The sequence below is a fragment of the Pteropus alecto genome, unplaced genomic scaffold (genome assembly GCF_000325575.1).
Source record: "Pteropus alecto unplaced genomic scaffold, ASM32557v1 scaffold76, whole genome shotgun sequence".
NCBI lineage: Eukaryota > Metazoa > Chordata > Mammalia > Chiroptera > Pteropodidae > Pteropus > Pteropus alecto.
Genome location: NW_006443138.1, coordinates 7,392,279 through 7,417,029, shown reverse-complemented (window position 1 = coordinate 7,417,029; position 24,751 = coordinate 7,392,279). Strand labels below are relative to the sequence as shown.

At 40.8% G+C, this 24,751-nt stretch overlaps 1 protein-coding gene across 2 annotated transcripts in view; it reads right to left on the bottom strand.

Moving 5' to 3' along the window:
* MYRFL (myelin regulatory factor like) overlaps window positions 1-24,751 on the bottom strand; it is a 103,741-nt gene that overhangs the window by 30,223 nt on the left and 48,767 nt on the right. For both annotated transcript variants that reach the window (XM_025041091.1, XM_025041092.1), the window contains 6 exons: window positions 22,287-22,363; window positions 21,026-21,136; window positions 19,265-19,355; window positions 13,473-13,673; window positions 5,974-6,082; window positions 5,080-5,189 (listed from right to left, as the gene is read on the bottom strand). In XM_025041091.1, coding sequence (XP_024896859.1) covers window positions 5,080-5,189; window positions 5,974-6,082; window positions 13,473-13,673; window positions 19,265-19,355; window positions 21,026-21,136; window positions 22,287-22,363 — 699 coding nt within the window. The remainder of the gene's footprint in view (window positions 1-5,079; window positions 5,190-5,973; window positions 6,083-13,472; window positions 13,674-19,264; window positions 19,356-21,025; window positions 21,137-22,286; window positions 22,364-24,751) is intronic.

The following is a 24,751-nucleotide window of genomic DNA, read 5'->3' as shown; positions in this document are numbered from 1 at the left end:
TCTTTCCGAAAACCTAGGATGTATCAGATTCTATACGAAATAATTCTATACTAAATGATTGATGACGCACATTCTCCGACCTCTGCAAGTTCACGGTCTACAGGAGGAGACACGTAACAGAGAGAGAATGACAATGTGATGTGATAAATACTCTAGAAGATATGTATTCAGAGGCTTAAGACAGAAAAGAGACAGGATCAATGCAGGCATCACAGAATTCATTAATTCGTTCAACTAATATTCATTAAATTCCTACAATATTCTAAAGCCCGGAGTTAAAGCCACACATCAAGTACTAAAGAGGCAGTTTTGAAAACATGGAAGATTTTCACTCTCACACAACTAATCGGAGAGACTGGCAAAGAACAAGTAGGCAAATAAACAAGATAATTTCAGTTAGGGACAAAAGTCTCCAGGCTGCTCTGAATAAGTTGTAGCGTGTCCCTTGCCAGAGGCCCAGCTGAGGGGATAAACGGGGTCTGCACTAGCCAGAGGGGCCCCTTTTTCTAATTACTACAAAGGCATTATACACCCTTGCTGTGGCCCTGAATTTTACAAGGTGAAACCCAAGTGCTGTGGAGACTATTTAGATGAGGCGGTCAGGGAAGGTCTCGGTGCTGAGATCCAAATGATGAGATCATCTAAAGGGAGAGTCTTTAGGGCAGAGAGCATCCAATGGAACAGCTCTGAGGCAGAAACAAACCTGGCGAGTGAGAGGAACAACAACAGCAAAAAGCTGGGGTGTGGGAAGGGTCAGCATACAAGACGTGCCTGTGTGTGCAAACATACCACATTCTGAAGGTTCTCAGCTTATTCGGAAGAAGGTGTTTTGGAGTTGGAGGATGGGTGTGAGTGTTAGGAAATGAGTTAGAAAAAGAAGATTCCATCCATATTGTGGAGGGTTATAAAAGCGGGAAAGGGAAACTGTATAATCAGAGATTTATTTTGTTTTGTTTCTAAGGAAGATAATTCTACTGGTGGCTAGCAGGTCAGTTAGGGAGACTATGGAAAGAATAAAGAGAATAGAGAGAGGAGATAATATACAAAAGATATTACCAAAGTAAGAACGACTGGACTTGGTATCTAACTGGATACCGTGGATGAGAAAAAGGAAGGCTTCAGAGGCCACCTGAGACACCCTCCCTTCCTCGGTCACACTTCATAAGTTCCTCATGGGTTGTGAGGTCCCCAAATTCTGACGATGTCTTCTTTCACTTGTCTCTCAGTCTCCCAGCTTCTTTTCCACTCTAGTCTCCAGATATCCTCTCTCATTCCTGAACTGGTGTACTTCATTTATGCATCCCCAGTACCTCTCATGTTATAGCTTAGAGCTTTATTACTTGTGTACCTGTCTTATCTGTAAGCTACTTAAAGATAGGAATCAAGTATTATGTATCTCTGCATGACTCAAATGACAATTCCTGACACATTATGGTTGAAGGAAAAACAGAAGTAAGGAGTAAAAAGTAGTTACATACTAAGTTATAGTAGGGTGGTTTATAATGTACAATCAATAAAAACACAGAGAGATTATTAAATGAATAATTATTCATAATATAAACCTCATCTTGACATAGACTCAGCTGTGGATATGTTTAAGGCACTTCTTGCATATATTGTATACATTTTTCTTATACTGAGTACACCTAATAATATCATTCAAGAAATGTAACCACGTGTTTCCACATAATCACAGAAACAAATCAATAAAAGTCTCAGGTAAAGAGATAGGGGAACAAGCTAGAAAGCCCCCAGTGGTCACATGCAGGGTTAGATCTCCTTACTCCAGTATCAGCCCTGAGCCCTCTCACTCTACCTCCCATCATTGAGCTTCCACAACCCATGAGAAACTTATGAGAAGAAGCAAATTACCCCAGATAAGAGCAGTTTATCACACAAAGTTCTCTCTCCTATTAAGAAGAAAAAAGAAAAGCTAGTTATACCAACACTGACTAACATCACTCATCTCTAACTCTGGTTGGCTGCATGGACAGTCTGTAAAGATCCAGCATTCTTTTTCCTATTGTGACATAAAGTTGCAAAGTACATGTGGAGATGATATAGCAATCATGGAGCACAACATTTCAGCATTTTTATATGCATTTCAAGTTTGCATTATTTTTATTAAAAAAAAAAAAGGCCCATCGACAGACGATTGGATAAATAAATTATGGCTCATATATACAATGGAACATTATTTAGTCATTAAAAAAATGAAATCCTACCATTTGCAATGACATGGATGGACCTAGAGGTTATTATGCTGAGTGAAATAAGTCAGACAGAGAAAGATAAATATCATACGATTTCACTTACATGCGGAATCTAAGGAACAAAAAGAACAAACTAATCAAAAACAGACTGACAAATATAGTGGACAATTTGGTGACAGACAGAAGGGAGAGGGTTTGGGGGGCTGGGAGAATGGCATGTAGGGTTAAAGAAGTATAAATTAGTAGTTGATAGATGGTCATGGGGATGGGGAGCACAGCATAGGGAATGCAATTAGCATTAATATGATGTCTAGGTGGAGGGCCGGGGAGGGATGGAGCAACTGGGGGGATCGTTTTATGAACCAGATAGATGTCTAACCTGTGTACTGTATACTTGAAACTAATTTAAATAAATAAATTTTTTAAAATAATAAATAAATAAATAAGGACATTTGGTGGAAGTGAAATGGAGTGAGGAATAGCGAGACTGTATCTGAATCTGATCTCTGCTAGTTACTACTGCACATGAAGCCAAGGAAGTCCTAGTGGAGTTCCTAAAAGCCAGCATCCCTAGACGTGGTAATCAAAGACACCATGCTGCCCATGTGAATGGGTGGGAGGCCAGGAGAGCAAGAAGCTCTCTGTACATTTTGCTTATTTTACAATTAACGAAGAGCATGGGACAACAGGAGCCACATTCCCTATTGTTAATGTGAAAGAATAAAAGATATTCTGTGAGGTACTTATAACATAGAGAAGGGAAATTCCACAGTGTGGAAGATTAAACCAGCAAATGAAGTCTATCCTCAGAAAGGAGCCAAAGGAGAAAGTCAGGCTGCAGAGCGAAAGAAGTTCATCAGCTCTTGGTGTTACAGATTCTGTGAATGAGTGTGGCCTCAGTGATGTCTCCGTAGACCGTATCACTATAAGGTCCTGTTACTAAGAAAACCGCAACTTTTCCACTCTGGACCTTTGCCGGTTTTACTTATTTATACCCTGAATGCTGCCTTGGCATGGTTTGCTCCTCAGGTGAAAGATGAACCTGGCTTTCTGGAACAGGAATGTCATCCCCTACTTTCCCAGTGCTCTGTGTTTGCCTTCCTAGGAATGAACTTGAGATGTAGCCTGTCCTGGGGGAAGAACAGAGTGGCCCTTGGAACTTCTGTTGTTAATAAACCCAACTGTCTCCATTCAACTTAACCGAGATGAGAACATACCAGGTTACGGGGGAGAACTAATTATCTTGCTGAAAAGTGAGAGTCATAGGTCCTGGGCAGATGTTACCTACACAGAAAACTCTTTCCTGAGTGTTCTAGGGGTGGGCCACAGCCAGAAGTGACATAGCAGCTACCAGATGAGTACATACAACACCAAGGGCCCCACCTTGGCAGCACTCCCAAGGCTGTATCCTGAAACTGACAGCTGCTGCCTACGCTCTGTTCTCTCACACCAGGAAGCTTACGAAAATGCAAGAGGGTGAGGCTGACTTTATTACACAAATACTTCTGAATATATTTTAAGTAAATCATTGGAAAACTTTAGTATCTTATGACGAAAAATAAATTTCACATGATACTCCTCTCGAGTGAAATGATAGCCAAGGTCTGAGGGAGAGACCGAAGAATTTCTGCTGTCAAAGACGTAGTGCTGGGAAGCAGGAGGAAGTAACTCGACTTCTGCACTCGGCCCCTCCGGCCGGGCTGAGCAGGCCATCTGGATCCTGTTATCTAAGTATTTGTTGTCCAAGAGCTTGTAGATAGAAGACTGTGGAAGGACATAACGTGAAAATGCACCTTCTACCTTGCTACTCCAAGTGTGGTTTGCTGGCCAGCAGAAGTGGCAAAAACTGGCATCACCTAGAAGCTGGTTAGAAATGCAGGACCTCGGGTCTCACCCCATTCTTGCTGAATCAGAATCCGCATTTTAGTAAGATTCCCCACCGAATCTTACATACTTTGAGCCGAACTGACAAATTACAAATTGATCTCCATTCACACATCTCTCCCGGTTACTATAAAATCCCTGTGTCAATCAGTCTTCCCTCCCAGGATCAAATATAAAAACACACTATAAAGCAAATCAGCGGCAGAGTGAATATGCAAACCTCGCAAAAGATGCAGGATTTCACAGAATTAACAGTCGTGATCTCAGAGAACTGCTCAAATCACACACAAGGCATCAGCAAGTGAGGAAATGGCAGCCTTGGACCCCTTAACAAGTGAAGAATTGCTAATCCACAAAGATGGTGACATTCCTTCAAAAGAAAATGATCTGAATATCAAAGAATTAAGACAGGCCCTTGGGAAAAATGATGAGGCTCATGGATATGTTGGTAAAAATGACCCACTTCATGACTGTGCTGTGAGAGTGAAACATACAGTTTTGTCAAAAAACGATGCTCAAAAACAAAACAAAACTTCAGTCTTCAATTATTCGAAGGAAGAGCACATTGTTTTAATGATAACCTAGATGATATTATGTGAGGTAAGTTACACTTTCATGAGTTTGAGTTTCATTTTTCAAGACAAAGCCTAATCAAAGTTTGTCACTCTTCCTCATGATGTTTAGTTCTTGTTTGAAGTGCACTCCTGCTAAGTGGACTTGCCCAAGGCCAGTTTCCCTCCAACAATAGGACCTGATGAAATCTAATGCTTATTGTTACATATTCCTTTTTCTTTTTCCCATATGGGACTTTTTGGTGCCTACGACTAGTGTGGGATAATTGATACCAACTTACTCCATAGAGAATTCTTTTCATTGTCCTGTTTTCTTCCTGGTGGGATGTTTCAGCACATTGTGATGTCACAGAAGGGGGGTTTCACCGTGGGGTTATAGCTCTAGCGGCAGGTATCTATTCAGTGGTTACCTTGTCAACCATGAGGAAGTTCTCCAATGTCTCTCCGTTTTCACAGGTGACATCACCAACCTCTCTTACGGCTCTGGGCAGGACCTCTCGCACCTCCTGGGCAATTATTCCTAGACACAACACACTCCAACAGGTTTAGACAGGAAAAGACCTTTCTGGAGAAAATCCTCCCAGGCCTACATCAGAATGGAACACAGAAAGCCACGTGGGACGTCTCTGCAAATAGATGCTTATCCCTTGTCAGCTTTTGCTTTGATCTATGATGCATTTGAGCAAAGCAGGAGTTTTGAGCCAAGAATTGCTATAAGATTAAAATGGGAGTGTCGTTTCTTTATTTTTCCTTGAGACTCTGGGCCAAATGTTAGAAGGAGTGAGTAAATACCTTAAAATTCCTGTACATAGAAGCAAAGATAGGGCATTAGCTTGAATTCTTTTCTTTTCCTGCAGGAGGACTTTGCCTTCTAAATGGTCCTTCTTTCTTTAGGATTCTCATATTGGAGTATAAACATCGCTCTGTCCCTTCTGACCTAGACTCGCCTATCCTGCCCTCTCCTCTCTCCCCGCCAGGACTGCCAATGCTGCTGCTCATACAGTTTGAGTTTCCATCTGCCCCTCAACCCTCATTCCATGATCGAGATGACTCCAGTGAAAAGAAACAATATATTCAAAATACTCCACTGGTACCTGGGGGTGCAGAAGTGGGGTTGGGTGTGTTGAGTAAAGATGACAGAAATTTCTTTAACCTTTCCTGGTCCTGAAATTATAGGTTTCACAGAGGACAAGTTAGACCAACGGGATTCGTCAAATGCCATAGCACACAACCTCCAGGTGAAGGGGGAATTAAAATTTTAATCGTTGACAATACCCAAATAAGAAGAGCACTTGTGTGTGTACCTGTCTGATGGGCAGCGTTTATTCCCATCGCAGACGCGAATTCAGGTTTGTAGTCGTATTCGACAATCCTCATTTGGGTTATTCTTTTCAGCTGTTCATCCGTATTCACCTAATTTAATTAAAGAAGAGCAGATTTCACCTGCTTAGGCATTTGCTATGCAAATCAATGCCCAGAGCAACCCAGAGAGATTAGGAATGTTGAAAATGGGGTGGTCGTTTCCTCTTGCCCAAACTATTTTAAGAAAAATTTATATTTTTCTCCTCAGAGAAGCCAAAGTTTCAAGGTTCAGGTCAGTGACTTCCAGTCACTGATTTGTAAACTGAGCCAGAGTTTTTACATCTAAGTTCCAAGGCAGAAGCTCCCTCATTCACTGCTCTTGCCTTCCTTCTCTCCTCTGAAAGGCGAACCCTCCTTCTGAGGACTGAGGTTGCTCCCTTGGGAGAGAAACAATTGCTGTTCAGGATTGCAAAGTATCATTTCCAAATGAACACACAATATAAACACCAAACAAATACAGGCCAATCTTGTATTTATAGGTTGAAAATGCAATGTTTCATTCAAGTAACAACCTCTGAGGTATGGATATATCCTCTATCATTGAACTTTTGGACATTTTGCTGGAGGAAATTTCAAGTGACAGATTGCAAGTTCGTTGCCCACCTGCTGGATCTTCAAGACTCAGACCCTCCCCTCCTGAGAATGGCTTCTCCCCCACACCACCCAGTCAATGATGGTGCCCTCTGAGCTCACTAACCTTGCAGATTGTCAAAGGTATTCCCGACTGTCACTGCAAATCTCTCAAAAACATTTCGCTGGGTCCCAGCAAAATAATAACAATGAAGACAACACAGTGAATTTTTCGTAAAGCTAAATGTGTTTGATTCAAAGGATTCTTCTTTAATTTGAGATTGTTTGTTTTTTAAATGAATTGATAGTATAGCAAGATTGATCTTTTTTTTTTTTTTAAGTTTATTGGGGTAACATTAGTTAGTACAATTATATAACTTTCAGGTGTACATTATAATTTGACATCTATATATTCTACTGTGTGATTACCACCCAGAGTCCAGTTTCCTTCAGGTACCATATATTCAATCCCCTTTACCCACTTCACCTTCCCCTTATAACCCTATATTTGACCCCCTTCACCCTGTCTACCTCTTCCCTCCTCCCCCATCCCCTACCTTCTGATAACCACTAGTCTATTGTCCATGTCCATGAGTCTCTATTTGTCCTGTTCATTTGTTGCTTTTAGGTTTATATCACACATATAAGTGATATCATGTGATTTTCAACTTTTTCAGTCTGGCTTATTTCACTTAGTATGATTATCTTGAGGTCCATCCAGGTTGTCGCAAATGGCAGTATTTCGTCTCTTCTTATGGCTGAGTAACATTCCATTGTGTATATGTACTACAGCTTCTTTAGCCACTCATCTATCATAGGACACTTTGGTTGCTTCCATGTCCTGGCCACTGTAAATAATGCTGCTATGAACATCGCTGGGCAAATATCTTTGCGGATATGGGTTTTCAAGTCTTTGGGGTAAATACCCAGTAGAGGGATTGCTGGATCATATGGTAGATTAATTCTTAGTTTTTCGAGGAACCTCCATACTGTTTTCCATAGTGGCTGTACCAATTTGCAGTCCCACCAGCAGTGTAAGAGGGTTCCTTTTTCTCCACATCCTCTCTAACATTTGTTATTACTTATTCTGTTGATTATAGCTATTCTAACAGGTGTGAGGTGGTATCTCATTGTGGTTTTGATTTACATTTCCCTAATAGCTAGCAATGTGGAGCATCTTTTCATATATTTGTTGGCCATTTGTATGTCTAGGGAGAAGTGTCTGTTCAGGTCCTCTGCCCATTTTTGATTGGAAGATTGATCTTATTTTAATGATCCTATTCAAAAAGTAAAAAGTTGGCAGCCCTATGTGGGTCCCTAAATTTTCTTTTAGAACATAACTGGATTTTGAAACCAGTGGTCTCTTGGCAATTAAAATTATACTGCCTGGACATTCATCCATGTGTTAGAGCCACCCAAAATGCTTTGTTATTGTTGTTGTTTTAAGAAAACCCCTGCCACGGCCCTCAGCAACTCCCTTGGCCGCCTCTGTCAGGTGAGCTGGAAAGTGCCTCCAAGATCTTTAAAGGCTCTCTGTCTTTCTCGAGTTTGGCTAGTTGTGAAAGTTTGTGGCTCGGCACTCAACTGGCTATGTGGATGAGCTTTATTTCAGGTACTTCTCAGGGAGTATAATTTTGAGCTCACTGTTGTTTTAATAACTGCCATATCAAAAGCGTGATTCAGCGCATTCATTCATTATTTTATTAGACCAACATTTACCAATCACCTTTAACATATCATGCACTACACTAAGTGTTGGGACTTCAAAAATAATTGCCTTTTAAAAGTTCATGGTCTAGACAGGAAGGCAAACTCGTCGCATGTGATCGATTATATTACAATGTGATATGCAGGGTGATGATGGAATTATGAATGGAGAATCATGGCAGCTCCAAGCAGGTATCTAAAATATTCTCAGGAAAGAATAAGGAAAGGCTTCCTTAAGATGGTGAAGCCCAACCGAGATCTCAGCTTACTCCAGTTCTCAAATATGTTCTGCTCCTTTCACTTCGGGACTTTTGCCCATAGCATTTTCCCTGCCTCAAAAACAATTCCTTTCCATCCTCACTTTCTCTTCCCCCACTTTAAACATCCCTTCAGTGGAGAAGCACTTCTTGACCTTCAAGCCTAGGAAGGGTCCCTATGCTTATGTGCTAATGGCACCTGTTCTTTTCCTCCGTAGCACAAATCAAAGTTATCATCAGACAGGTAATTGTGTCACCTTTATTATCTGTCTTCTCTATAGATATATACCTGATGAAGGTGAGGACATATTTGAGTCTACGGTTTTCTGTTCATCACCATATCACCAGTTTCTAATACAATTCCTTGAATGTAGTAGGTGCTCAACTAATATTTGTTATATTAATAAGTTTAAGATAGGAAAATAAAGGAAAGATGTATGGTAAGTAAGAGTGAGACTAAGACAGGGATGCTGGGCAGAAAGAGCACCATGAGCCAAGTCCCAAGGCAGCAAATCCCCTGAATGATGTCTGTACAACAGAGGCAGAGTTTGACATTACTAGACTATAAAGATGAAGGCCAGAGCAGGGAAGACCTTGCAGGTCAGTCTGGGAAGGAATAGTCAAAATCTTATATTGCCTACATCTATCATGTGAGCGCCTTCATTCATTCCACAAATATTTAATGAGTAGTTTCTATGTGTAAAATGCTATCTCGGGTACTGGAGAGTAAATGAGTGCTCCTTATCTGGACCTTAAGTTTAATAAAAGTTTGATTTCTTAGGGCAAGGCCTATGCCTTGTTCATCTCAGGAATGGCACAGTGCCTAGCAAAGTGTCTGATGTAGCAGGCACCCAGAACTTCGATGAAGAAAAGAAGAAATGAAAGAATGGACGTAGCGAAATGGCATAATAATTCCTGGCACTAACAGAATTGAAGACGAGAGGTGAACTAGGAGCCAGCCTGCACTGGCCATGTGCTAGGCTAGCCAGGCCCAACCCCTGATCCCTGCACCCTTAGAGAGTCCTGTCCTTACTTTGCCTACTTCTCTTTATCCTTGTGATTCCTGCATGAGCCCCCATCAGAGACCAAAGGAGAGGAAATTTCTTTGCTGCAAATGGAAAGCAGAGTAGGATGTGCCCTCCCTCAGGCTGTTCAGGCTATACAGAGGGAAAATGATCATCGGTGTCTAAATTGGATCTTTGAATGCATTTCTTCCACAGATACATTGCTAGACATAGCAATTAGGTTCTATGGTACTATTACCATTGTATTTCAGACAGATTTTTGGCCAAAGAAAATTTCGAGGGTTAGCTTGGGGATCTAAAGACCTTCTAATACAATGTTTCTCTTAAAAAAATGCTCTTCTGCTTCCTGGCTTGTCGACTTTCCAAAGCTAAATATAAATGGATTGTATTGCATGTTCCCTATGTGTACACTTGGCCTAGGGAAAACCCTTGAGGCAAGAGCTGTGCCTTCTTCGAATCCATCTCCAGGAAAGATACATAGAGCAGCACTTAATGCCACGCCTTGCTCATCATGTGTGTTGAGCAAGAAGCTAGAAACTGAATGTCTGATTTGATCTTGCCCACAGCAGTTTTGGAAAGTTTTGACCGTGAATGCAAATGGCCATTACTGTCATGCTGCCTCATGCCCAAGGTTTCTGTGTCATTAACTCGAGACCTGCATCACAGAGAAGACATCTCAGTCCGTGGGAGTCCAGTTTGTTCAGGAAAAGAGATCTCGTCATATGTCATCTAGTTGTGGCCCACAGCCAGGACTATCAGTCTCTCATCAGGAGCAGCTTGAGTGACACTGGCTGAGCGCAAACTGAGGAACTTCTGCATTTGGCTTGTGACCGGGAGGGGAGACTTTGCATGTCTGGCTTTCTTGAGCTCTTCATATTTTTGTCTTTAACTAGCTCACTGCTGATGCAGTTGGGAAAAATACTTTTTGAGCATTTCATCTTAGTTGATTTTTTCCTGGTTTTTAGTTTTTATTTTTTTGCTGCCTTGCTTTCAGCTTTCGCTGCAGAATTTGATTGACGCATTCAACTTTTGACTTCCTCATTTTTTTTCCTTTTGCATTGACATTGATGTTCTTCACACCCCTTTGGTTTTCCACCCTCATTTTGTTCAGTTTCCATTCTCAGAGCTGCATTTCCTTTTCCAGTCTGTAGTCACATCAATAAGCACAATGCACTATCTGGGTAAGTTAAGCTGCTCCTCTTAAGCCAACTTCGTTTTTCCAGCACTTCAGTTTCACAGGTTTTAATCACATCTGCCTTATTTTCTCTGTGTCTTGGATATGTGTCCAGATGAGCATCAGAGATCTCCTCCACAAGGACCCTCTATGCAGAGTGCGCGTGTGCTTAATATCTGCAAAGCAACCCTTGTCGCCCTGGGTGAGGACATCTAGAACCAGGGTAAGGCAGCCACCTATATTCATTTTCCCTGGTCACAGTACTGGGCAACATGTTTGTCTACTATTTTTTTTAATTCGATTTCATTTTATTATGTTTTTATTTTTTTTATTTATTATGGTGACATTGATTAATGAAATCCGTAAGTTTCAAGTGTACAATTCAACAGTAAGTCGTATATATATTGCGTTGTGTTTACTGCCCATAGATTTCTTTCCGTCACCACATATTTGACCTCTTTTACCCCATTTACCCCCCTCCCCCATACACACACACACACACACTAGTTTATAGTCTACCGTAACCACTAGTCTACTGTCCACATCCTGGCCACTATGTTTTGCAATAGCTCATCTGGCGGCCAGCGCTGGTTACCATGCAACCTTAAAGAATGAAGGATGCATGCCTCCAGCCCTATGCATGTGATCAGATCGACTAAGTGTGCCCTCCTTGTAGCACATTAGGAAGAATGGCTCTCTTTTTACAAGTTGGAAAACTGAGTCAGGGGAAGGTGAAGATGAAGTTCACACATCAGCCAGCATTATCATCAACATTGCCATCCTCTCTCTTGTCTGTAATAAGTGGTCAACAGGACAGACAAGATTTCTAGAAACATATATTTCCTAAATGTAGATAGGCTTATTAAGAACAAATATATTATTATGAAATAATTTAATAAATGAATTACATTCGATTTGCATTTCACAAGCAAATAATAATAATATCTATCTGCTTAGACTCATACAGCTAAAAATTGCTTCACATAATTAGAAAAAGCCCTCAACATGGGTAAAATGAATATAAGCCTTCCCTGTTCACAGAAGAAGAAACAGAGGCATAGAATGCCTCTGGGCCACAGTTCCTGAGCCAGTCGTTGCCAAAATCAGGACTAAAACTCTAGCCCTCTGCTGCAGACTGGCTTCTCTTTATTTCGTCATGTTGTGCTGTGAGCAGGAGGGGGATACAGGAATTTCACATTTAGAGACTGGATTGGGATGAAATTTTCCTTTAAGGAGAAGGCTTCCTAATAGGGATTTGAGAAGCTATAAAGAAATTTGTTATTTTAAGACAATATATTTCCTTCACGCCAAGGAGCACCACTTCAGAATATTTGGTGAATGACGTTCTGGGAAAAGCCTGGTGGTAGCAGGAGGGGTTGTGGATGACTTGCCCCCTTTGTCATCTTCCATTTCCATTTGGATAAAACTGGTAGGGAATTGATAGCCCATTGCAAGGATAAGTTTGAATTGGTGTGGTCTGAAACACAGAGAGTTTATCTCTGTCTGAAAGGCAAAGGGACAATATCTAGGACTGGGATCTGAACATGTACGTGAGAACTTTCTAGCCCTCAGAGTTCCTACCCGGCTAGTAGGTCACAGCTCTTCCAACATGAACCGCAGCTTCGCAATCAGCACAAAAGTCTACAATTACAACCATTCTCTGGAATCCTCTCAGCAAAGGAGGACGGACATTCTTTGGCTGGTTTAGAAAAACCAGTGCAGATTTGCACTGGGAAAGGAATGCAGTCTGGAAGAACGGCCAATGATTTACAGATTAAGGCTCCTGTTAACTAAAAAGGAATAAGAAAAAGAGGCTTAAAAGCTCACTGCTTACAGGAGAAACAGTGTGAGTGAGAAGGTGGGGAAGTGGTAGAAGCAGTGAATGGGAAACTGAATTAAATGGTGGAAGAGCTGGAACCAGGAGTGACATGGCGTCTTCGTCCTAACCCATTAGGTCTTCGTAGTTGTGACTTTCCCAGATGATTCAGTACTTATCTCAATGGGTTAAACAATATAAAAGAGTGGTGGGGTCGGGCAGAGAGGCCTGTTTCCACCTTAGAGATGAAGACACTGAGTTCGGCGAGGTTAAGCATTTTGTCCAGGGCCACATTGCTGGGGTGAGCCCAAGGTGAAGGAGCAGCCTCCTGATTTCTAGGCCTGGTTTCCAATTTCTAAGACGTGGCTGCCTCTCCACAGAGGGAGATGGTCTTGACCTGGCACCTTGGCTGCTGCTGAGGGAAAGGTGATGAGTGGGGCAGACAGCAGCTGGCAGGGCTGGTGCCAGGGGCTCTCGGAGGAAGTGGCTGGAGAGGTCCAGGAGAAATATGGTCAGGAACTGGACTGAGACAGTGCTCGGAAGATGAACAAGGACTTGAAAACTTGGAAATGGAAAGGAAAGGCTACATCCAGCAGCTGACAATGCGTGGAAGGAAGGGCAATAGCCTGTGGAAAATGACTGGGAGACTTCCGGCTTGTGAAGCCAGTGCTATGTTGTCATTGCCCACTGCTTCTGTCAGGTTAAGTCCATTCTCTTGGGCAGAAACTGCTTTACGGTTTCAGCAGAGATGCCTAACGGTTCCAGCCCTCATAACTGTTAAGCAGTCTCACATCACAGGTGACAATGTAGAGATGCCCCGTGTGACGCGTGGCAGAGGCCAGGAGCGCCCAGCGGTGTCAAAGGAGGTGTCTGAGGCCTGCCCCATGCTTACCTCCTGGATATTCTGCTTTGCCCGGCTGTCAGAGGGATGCATAACTGTCCCCATCACTTTCACGTTGCCACAGACAACCAGGGCTTCATCCGGCGCATCTGTGTTTATTCCCACTCGACCATGACAGACAACAGATTCTGGAACTGGTCCTCGCTGCCATAATGCATCACTGTCATTTTCAAATTGCCCAGGGTTAGAGGCCTGGAAAAAATACATAAATATATTACAATTAAAGTTACAGTAGCAGGGATGGATGACAGCTTTATTCCTCAGAGCAAAGGAAAGCAGAATGTTATCTAAGTCTTTCACCTGAAAATCATATGTTGGATGGCACATTCTTACATATTCAAAAAAAGTGTGGCCCCAGGAAGGCCAAGGGGCCCCTCTATCTGCTCTGCCCACCACGAGCAGGAGCTCAGTATGCCACGTTTGGAACATCCAGTCTCTATTGCATATATCTGGAATTGAGAATGTGTCAATTTTACCGGGTGAAAAATGAAAAAGAAAACTCAAAATGACTATCTTTTCAGAGATGATAATAATAATGATTTTAAAAAAGAACATTACAGCAGAAAATATTACAAGTTTATTAAAGCTCAGATAAATAAAAATACCTTGCATTTCTAGCCTTTTCATAGTTTCAAAACACTTTCAGATTTATGATTTCATATGCATTTGACAAGCAAATGACAATACAAATATATTTAATACACTTCAACTATTCCCTAAACAAAGATGATACCAAAGGAAGAATAATAACTGCTACCTTTGTTGTGTGCAAATCCACACTCCAATTCTATGAGATACGTACTATTATCCTCATTTTAAAGCTACTGGGATTCTGAAAGGATAAATAAATTGCCCAAAGCCACAAAGCTAATAAGTTTGGGAGCTGGAATTATACTTCCTTTGATTATTAATGATTCTAACTTTGCCTTTTTGTGCCGTTGCCTAGACGTAGCCCTGGCTGAATGCAGTCTTCAAAGAAAATCCAAGTGAAACTTTAGACAAAGTTCTGGAGATTTTACTCTTAAACAAAATTCTTTGCTGAAGAATTTTCCACTGTACTGTCTGCCCTCTTTCCCACTTTCCTGTAACTGCTGAATATATTTCCAAAAATCTTTAAGAAGGGATCTCCGAATCCCTCAATATCTCCACAAAATTAATATATTTTTTTTTAAATTATGACCTATACTTCTAAATCTCATTTTTGTGTGTTGCAGCAGGGTGGTCAGAACGTCAGACAAAACAGTAGGGAACCTGATCATCTAAAAAGTCAATATTAATGCAAAATCTTCGCTTTTTGCCTTTTTGGCGGTGCATGATCATTACAAACTCAGTACCCGAAGATGCTTAGATTATCTCAAGAAAACAGTTACAATGGTTTCCTCAAGGATGGAGACTGGTAGACACAGAAACTGGGGTGGGAAGAAGATTTACTGTTCACTATTTATCCTCTCGGTATGATTTTAGTTTTCACCATATGCATGTGTTACCAATTTAAAAATAATAATTAAAAGAAACCACAAAGTGCAGTTCTTAGTTTCGGTTCAGCTAAAGAACTTTTAGGTATCTTTAACTTCCTGTTTCATTCTCACCTGTCTGAACCATGAGCTGCCTGGAAGACTCAACCATTGACACTTGATAGACAAAAGCAGTGAAAGAATATGAAGTAACAACACTGAACATTATTTTGTGTGAATTCACTTGAACAAAGAGCTTTTCTGCAAAGTCCCTAGAGCCCCCTTGTCTGTGAATGGCAAATTGGCTTTGACTCAAATCCTTTTATAGTGAGCAATCAACGAAATCCAAAGGTAAGCTGTATAAAATGTTGATGTAGTTTACTCTACTCTGAACATAATCAGCCATTTCAAGGAAACAAAATAGGACAGTGATGGATTTCTTTTTCTTTTTGAGTTTTGGGATAATTATTATCATGTTGGTAACTGATATTGGAACAGCAGATGTACGTAGATTTAATTTTTTGAAACAACTGCAACAATCTCACTTGGCTTCATCAGATGAAAACTCAGATCCCTAAAATAGGTTCAAATCATTTTGGAAAGGGCCAGAGACCTACAGTGTTCTAAATATCTAGCCCTAAGGAGGTGTCTTTATCCATATGGAAAATGTTATTATAATGTCTGTGAACTTATTTCTCTTCTCTGGTATCCAAAATTTTAATGTGTCAAAGCAAACTATAATGGAATCACAGAAAAACTTTCTGGAATTATAAACTTGTATTCACATGTGGCCCAATAATGGTTGACTGCTATGAAATACCGAAATGAATTAAAGTTTCTAAAAAACTTTTGTCTCACAGCCTCATATATTTAGAGAAGAACTGAACATTTTAGTCTATGTTATGACACAAACTGGCTGTGTGACCTTGAGACAGTCATTTAACCTTTCTGTACCAGTTTTCTCCTCTGAAAAATAGATAATAACATCTTCTTTACCTACTTCCAAGGGTTGTGAGAGTTTATTTAAATCATGTACACGAACACTTTGCAAAAATGAGGATGAATAGTCTCAAATTCATCCTACACACACACTGCTGTGAATAGCAACCACTGTTCAATCTATAATTGATTTACCTGCTCTCCTCAGCAACACACCTGCAGAGTTGTACAACTCGGGGGAGGGAGGGAGGGATACTCCACACACAAAGGATACAATGTAAATGGCGCCCCCTGCAGGCGTTTGGAATAGAAAATAGCAATTAATAGTAATTTGAGGCTTGCTCTGAGTTTGGAATGGAACGGCTGAAATTTCTTTGCTTTACCATTGTTTGGGCTGCTAAAGCAATAGCCAAAGAGCATAACAGGAGAGCTTGAGCTGAGGAAGGCGGCTCTTAAGAAATCAGTTTTTGTACTTTTTGAAAGGGCTATGGAGAACGGGCCTCAAAATGCTCTCTCCCCTCCTTACTCAAAGTGCTGCCTGCAGCCCAGCAGCAGCAGCATTCCCTGGGAGCTTGTGGGGAATGCATATGCTCAGGCACCTCCAGCTAACTAGATCAAAAACTGTGGGGGTTTAATGATGTGTTTTAGAAGAAAAAGGGAACTGAAGGAAAGCCTGGTCATTAATGAGGAGAATCTGAAGGAACTCAAGTGGAGAATGAATGCTCCCCAAAACACACACCTGGGAAATAAATCTGTTCTTTGGGGAAAACCTTAATTTCCATGAAACTGGTCAATTTACACTACAGGACTATAATATATTTATCAAGCTGTTTTGATAGACAAGCCAGAAGAACTTACTGGGTCCTGATCACGGTTCTCTCTCCAAGGAGAACTCTGACAGGCTTGGTCTCTCCCGAACCCTCCCTGGAGGCCTGAATCTCATCTAGTCCAACCCTCATACAATCGTCCTTACATGAATCTCTGCTATTGGGAGGCATGATTCTTAGGCCTCAAAATGAATCTGGATTTTCTAAATGCAATTTGCAGTTTTCCATTTAATGTGGTCATGTCTTGCAACATCTTTAAGTGCCAAATTTTTCTTCATTCTGGAGCTCAAACTAACAGGGCCAGGCCATGCCCTAAGAGGGCACAACTGGCTTTACATTTGTAGAATGTAGGCTGGTCCAATCTCTGCCCAACCCGTGATCCATAGATCCATAGAATCTCAAGGGCATGAAATGTGTTTTGTGGATATCTCTAAAACTCACTGATTCAAACAGTAACACCATTTTTGAAATTCAGTTTTCCTCTTGCTTGGTTTAAATGTTAAACAATTGAAGAGAATCAAAAGTCTGCATTCATTTTCATATCTGCATTTTGGGGTTAGGATGAAATAATATCAGTAAGATATTTCCAGTTTTTGGAGAGGAGGAGGTTTTGTGTTATTACTATTATTCTTCTTTGAATTTTTGTTAGGGCAACACTTGGTTATTTAGCACACTTGCAGAATAGGGCATTCTCTTTAACAAAAAATTATGGCTAGAAGAAAGCCATCAAATCTGGAATGCAGTCATTTTTTAAAAGATAAAAATCCAGTGAATAACGTGTCACCAGATCTATACTGAGTATTATTTTTTTAAATATTCATACCAAATATGAATTACAGAAACTTCCAACTTGTCAAAGTTGTTAATGTAATTTAAAATTATCATTGTTCTTTGGATATAAGGAGGTGTCGGTGAACAGTTTTGGTAACAGCATATTAGACAGTGGGGTTCCCTCCCCTATTGCTACTGTGTGGACTTGCATGGCAGCCAGAATATAGCTTTGCAAGAGCTGCCAGCTGGAAATGGAGGAACCTCGACACCAGGTAAATTATTCAAAGTACGCAGGTGACTAGCAGACTGCCTGACTCAAGCATGAGTTATATGGCTCAGAGCGGCACTTTCATGATATCTAATCTCTGCTAACTCCAAAAAGAATGGCATTGTCTGTCTTTATCCTTTCCTATGAGAAATCAGAAACAATAAGCAGCCTAGATTTCCAGACTTTATTTTAAATCAGATTCATTAGTATAACAAAGCAATCCCAGATTACATCGGGTGAGATGTTAAAAACTACCCTGAATCACGCTGAGGGAGGGTTGCTTTTTCTTTCCTTTTTCCTGGGAGGAACTTCACTTGCCACAGGTTAGATCAGACCCCACAAAACACAACCTGGGGCGTGCACCCTGGCAGGTACATAGCCCGCCCCTCATCACCCTGGGACATCTGAACTCATCCGGGTTTTACCTCATTTCCACCATTACTTCACCTCCATTAAAACTTTGAAACACAGTTTAAGGATTTCCACTAATAGGGCTTATTATTTTTAATTGACTAAAAGAATTATACAGAGGGTCCTTTGTTTCAAAATAGCTTAAGGCAAGCAAGGAAAGATCGCTTCCCCAAATGGGCAGGTCCTGTCTCCAGGCCTAAGGTTAATAGCCACATAGGTGGGCATGCTCACAGTGAATGCTTTTCCCTATAGGAGTTCACATGTCCGCCCTGTGTCACTTCAAAAACCCATGACAACACAGCCCCTCCCAGGGCTGCCAGGCCTGTGGTTACGTGCTCCCTCATGCCCTTGGCATTCTCAGCAGTGGCCAGCCCGACCTTACACAGCTGCAGCTGCAGCTGCCAACAGCTTTATCTTTTTTGTGGCTGCCAAGACTCCCATCCACAGCTGTGACCAATCATTCATTCAGCAAAACGTACTGAGCCATTACTATGTTCTAGGCAGGGGCCCAGATGCCTTTGGGGTCACCCATCACTTTAGGGCATGGAATCATCTTCCCACCGCTTTCCCTGCCTTGTGGGCTTTGGGGTCAGAGAGAAATAGGTTGCAACCAGACTCTATCACTGAATGAGTTTCTCACCCTCTTGTGACTTTGTTCCGCTGGGTGTAAAGAATGAAATATAAATGTAAAGCAATGTATAATGAAGTCATATATAGAGTATTTAGTCCAGTGCCTAGAACACAATGTAAAAACCAGGGTTTCTGAACCATAGCACTGTTGACATTTTAGAAAGATAATTCTTTGTTGGGGGTGGGGGTGCTGTCCTGTGTATTGTAAGATGCTGAGCGGCATTACTGACCTTTACCCACTAGATGCAAGTAGCATCCCTCAGCTGTGACAGCCAAAAAATATTTGCAGATATTGCCGCTGGGGGACAGAAGTTCTCCTGATTGAGAACCATTGTATAAAAACTAAAATAAGAGTATCTTCGATTACTATCCTCATTATCAACTGAGAAACATTAATCTCCCAACATGCCATTGAAAATGCAAATTCTACTTATGGGGAAGAAAAGCATGTGAGATCCAGAAGAGTCAAAGAACTGAGCTTACCCTTACAATGATCTTTTCAGAGACGTGGGCAGACAACAGATAGAACTGGTCTTGGTTAGCAGCGTACAGTCCAACCACCAACATGAAGTATCTAATTCAGAAACAGTAGGCCAATGCCAACACATCAGGGAACAGACACATAATTTGTGCAATCAAATACCACCCCATGGTTAATCAGTAGTGAATTTACCTAGATGCGTTCGCATTTAAAGATTGTATATTTAAAGATTTTCTCCTCTGCTCTAAATTGTCCCTCCTGTGAAGCAAGAGAGCTGTTGATTCGCTCACTAGTGTTCTGAGTCCACCCTTTGCCCAGTTTGAGGCATTTGTGAGCTGTGTTGCAGGGTCCCAGAGCAGCCTTCACTGGGGAAACACCCACTAGGGACCTGGGCTCAACCCATCTATGCTGACTTGGTGCAGGCTGCATTCCCGGGCCCTCAGCACAGCACTGCTCACAAACACATGCACAACAAGAACTCACCTTAGAGGTCCCCTTGTCCAGGGTCACCCAAGCTACGTGTCCTAGGCCTCAATGGAAGGAGACCCAAAAGAGTTTGCTCAGCCACACTGGACCCTTCCCGCCAAAAACTGCTCTTGGCCATGTACCCTGTACCTTTCACGTCCTCCAGTTATGACTTTGGTCAAAAACCTGGAGCCTCCCCTATAGCTCCCAAGGTAATTTTCGTGCTGTTATTTCAGTTGCTTCTTCATATGCACTATTGATGAGACATTTTTAAGATCGGAAAGTAAGAATAAATACTGTCCTTATCAGATAAATTTTTGCTTTAAGAACTTCATGAAAAACTTCAGCAACTTCCTCTGTAACACTCTATAGACTCTCCAATCCCTAGAGAACAAGAGTTCTCCTTTGTATCTAAAATAATAAATTATTATTATTATTACTGTTAGCAGCTACCATCTACAAGCGCTCAACACATCATGCACTGGGCTAAGCAGTTTATCTACTTTATTTCATTTAGATTCCCAGAACAGTTCTACAGAAGTAGGATATGGTTTTTGTTCCCATTTTACAGAATAAGAAAATGAGTCTCAGAGAGGTTAAGTTACATGCTCAAGGTCACCAAGCTAGTAAATGGCAGTATCAAATATCCAAACTCAATTCTGTCCCACTCCGAAACCTATATTCTAAAACCAGTGGTTCTCAACCGTAAGCATGCATCACAGACACCTGGAGGGTTTGTTAGAATACAAATTGCTGGGCCCCACCCCCAAAGTTTCTGGTTCAGTAGGTCTTGAGTGAAGCCTGAGAACCTGCATTTCTGACAAGTGTCCAGGTGCTACTATATCTGATAGTCCTGGGACCACACTACGAGACCCACAGGTCTGAATCATTAATGAAACTTCTTTTCTTTCTTTTTGTTTTTCAAAAAAGGCTAAAAAGCTGCAGGATTCAGGGCATCATATTAGTAACCATCATACAGGTTTGAGAAATGCAGTCAGTCCTCAGGCCTTGGATGGCAGTGAGACATAAACCTGTGGTCACTCAAGAAAATCATGGAAGGACCCAAGGTGGGCGGGTTGGGAGCTGGGCATTGCTAGGATGAAGATGGAAGAAGAAAGATGACTAAGGGTAAGTGAGACATGTTAATAAGCTGAAAGAGTCAGAGTAGGGAGGAAAGTGGCTGAGGGAGGTCTGGTGTGCTGGCTGGTGGGGCCCAGAGGAGCAGAGGGCCTGTGGAGGACTCTGTCTGGGCAACTAAAGCACTGGGTCCCCCAGGACTGACATAATGATGCTAGTACCTCTGGTCAGGGTTTGGTTTCCCCTTCTTTCTCATGTTATTTGCTGTGGTTTCACTGAAGTGTAGTCGGCCCAGCGTTACTTTGGTGACTTGGTTGGCCAGCAGGTCAATTCTAAAACAAACAGCAGAAATACCAAGGGACTATAAAAGGACATGGAGTCTTTAATCGTTATCTAACCCATTCTGAGATTCTCTGGTATGTTCAGCTCCCGGTTCTCATGACGCTGTGGAGGACAATTTAGTCCGGTTACTGATTTTTTAATAAGCTATGCACAGCATGGCCAGGAATGGCTGCCAGGGAAGGCCACAGAATAACTCTTGAATGGTAAAAAATGCTCATTTTTTAGCTCAAGCCCAGAGTTTCTGACTCCTAAGGGCCATATGCTCTCAATACCACATGTGGGTTCTTTTAACTCCACAATGGGGAGGAAATACATATTTTATTTGTGCCTCTGCCAGTTCCTATAGCACTTGCCTCCTGACTGAAGCGATTTCTCTTGGTTCCTCATAGACTCCTTTACATCTCCTCCTAATATTTGCCCTCCCCTATCCTGGCTGTGGGAGGAAGACCACACATAGTCTGCTTGGGTGAGGAGAACCAGAAGCACCAGGCAGGCTTAGAGCTGTGTTTGTACATGTGGCTCCCACTGGAGTGGCAGGCTGAGATCCTGCCTGGTCTGCTCCAGCTAAGGGGGCCAGCCCTTATGAGACTGACTCAGTCAAAACACTGAGACGTCTCAGCTGCGCCCCAGCCAAATCCATCAAAAAGCAAACCCCACTCCAAAGGCATTCTATAGAATACTCTCTCTGGACCGCCAAACTGCTTTGGATGATCCCAGTCCTGTATGCTTTATATTTTGGAACCCATTAGGAAATTGATCAACATAGCTTTAAAAATTAAGAAAAATAAACTTTAAGCGAAGCAGGGATCCAGAACCTTGAAATTAATTCCATTAACATCAGCCAATTTAAATGAAAAATTAAGAGAAAGATCGAACCATAATCTATCTCAAGGAACCAAAATTGTTAGCAAGACTGTCAGTAGTAAATGATTATAAAAATAATAATGACTTAAAACTGGACCTTTTTATAAAGATTTTTTTGAAAATATTTCGATGCATTTTACCTGCTTTATCTTGTTGATAAACTTATGTTCATAACATTAACATATTATTATCAATTTAGTTTCATTTTAAATAAGCAAAATGAGCAAGAGGTCTTTTCAAAGCATTCACAAAGGAATTCAGAAAGGAAATTCTTACTTAACAGGATCGAAAATCATCTTGCTTCTATCTGCTTGTGACTGTTCAATGGCAATAATTTGATTGGTGGCTTCTACCTGTGTGGAACAACATAAAGTAAATTAATTACTTAATAAATGAATTTATTAACAAAAATGTTCATTAGTAAATAATGTTCAAGTACATAAAAAGTTTTCCAAGGCATTATTCTAGGCACTTGGCTGTAGACAGTGGCCCTGACCTTAAAGCAGTATGCTATTGGTGAGAAAAGAACAAAATACCTGTAAAACTACACAACAAAAACACAAGACAACAGAGTAGTTCAGGTAAACAGTGAGTACATAATGGGCTAGTAGGTGACTGAAACATCAGGAGCAAAACACAAGAACAAGGCAGCTCAAAGGATGTGGGCATGCATGCATTCATTCATTTAGTCAATAAGTACCCGTTGAGCACCTGCTACGCACCAGGCTTTGCTCGAGACACGAGTTGACAAAATTAACAGAAATCGGTGCCCTTACAGACCTTACATTCTAATTAGAAGAAAAACTGATAACGAAAATAAGTAAAATAAAGAAAAGAACATTTATTTAGTACTTGCTGCAAACTCTTCTTATTAGCAAACAGTGACAAGGGTGTGGTGGGATCTGCCTTATCATCTATGGCTTGTGGGTATTCACACAGTAACCATCTTTCTGAAAAGCAATTGGGCAACCTACATCAAGAGTTTTAATAATGTTCATTCTTATCTTTGATGTGTAAATTCCTCTTCTGGAATTTATCCTCTTGCAAAGATGGGTATATGTGGATGTTTACTGCAGTTTTATTAACAAGAATAAAAAACTGGAAATAAAACTTACAATATCACAGGAATTCATGTGGTATATCTATGCAATAGAAAACTATATCATCTTTGTAAACAATAGTTGATAGAGTCTTTAGTATTCTATAGTGTTATTTTTGTAATAGATTAACAATATAAGATTAATTTTAATAACAGAAAAAATACAGAAAAATTAGTCTACCAAATGGTGGATTTCAAATATGAATTTTTTCCCTTCTTCACATTTTTGTATTATATTCCAAAATTTTCACAAATGGACTCATTACTTCCAAAACCAGAAAAACATGGGTTTTTTCCCCCTAACGTTTTATTTATTTGTTTGTTTGTTTGTTTATTTAACATTTTATTTATTTTTCCCCCTTCTTTTTCCCTTCCGGTAACCTCTAGTCCATTGACCATGTCCATGAGTCTCTGTCCTGTTCATTTGTTGCTTTTAGGTTATATCCCCCATATAAGTGATATCATGTGATTTCCAACCTTTTCTGTCTGGTTTATTTTGCTTAGTATGATTATTTCAAGGTCCATCCATGTTGTTGCAAATGGTGGTATTTCATCTCTTCTTATGGCGGAGTAATATTCCATTGTATATATGCACCACAGCTTCTTTAGCCAATCATCTGTCGTAGGACACTTCGGTTGCTTCCATGTGCTGGCCACTGTGAATAGTGCTGCTATGAACATCGGTATGCAAATATCTTTTCAGATATGAGTTTTCAAGTCTTTGGGAGTAAGTACCCAGTAGAGGGATTGCTGGATCATATGGTAGATCAATTCTTAGTTTTTTTGAGAAACTCAATACTATTTTCCATAGTGGCTGTACCAATTTGCAGTCCTACCTTTTTTTCCACATCCTCTCCAACATTTGTTATTACTTGTCCTGTTGATGATCAGCTACTGTAACAGGTGTGAGATGGTATCTCATTGTGGTTTTGATTTGCATTTCCCTAATAGCTAGCAGTATTGAGCATCTTTTCGAATATTTGTTGGCCATTTATGTGTCCTCTAGGGAGAAGTGTCTGTTCAGGTCCTCTGCCCAATTTTTGATTGGATCATTTGTTTTCTTGTTATTGAGTTGTATGAGTTCTTTGTATATTTTGGATGTTAGGCCCTTATCGGAGGCATTGCTTGGAAATATATTTTCCCATTCGGATAGTTGTCTCTTTACCTTGTTGACAGTTTCTTTTGCTGTGCAGAAGATTTTAGTTTGATGTAGTCCTATTCATTTATTTTAGCTTTTACTTCCCTTGCTTTTGAGGTCAAATTAATAAAATTCTTTTTAAGAATAAGATCCATGAGGTTAGCTCCTATTTTTCTTCTATGCACTTTATTGTTTCAGGTCTTATATTCAGATCCTTAATCCATTTTGAGATAATTTTGGTGTGTGATAAAAGACAACAGTCTAGTTTCATTCTTTAGCAGGTGGCTTTCCAGTTTTCTCAGCACCATTTATTGAAGAGGTTTTCCTTTCTCCACGGTATATTTTTTTCTTTTTTGTCTAAAATCACTTGCCCAAATAAAAATGCAATAGCTTCTGGACTCACAATTCTGTTCCCCAGGTCTGTGTGCCTGTCTTTCTGCCAATACCATGCCATTTTGATTACTAGTAGTATAATTTGAAGTCAGGCAGAGTGATACCTCCAGC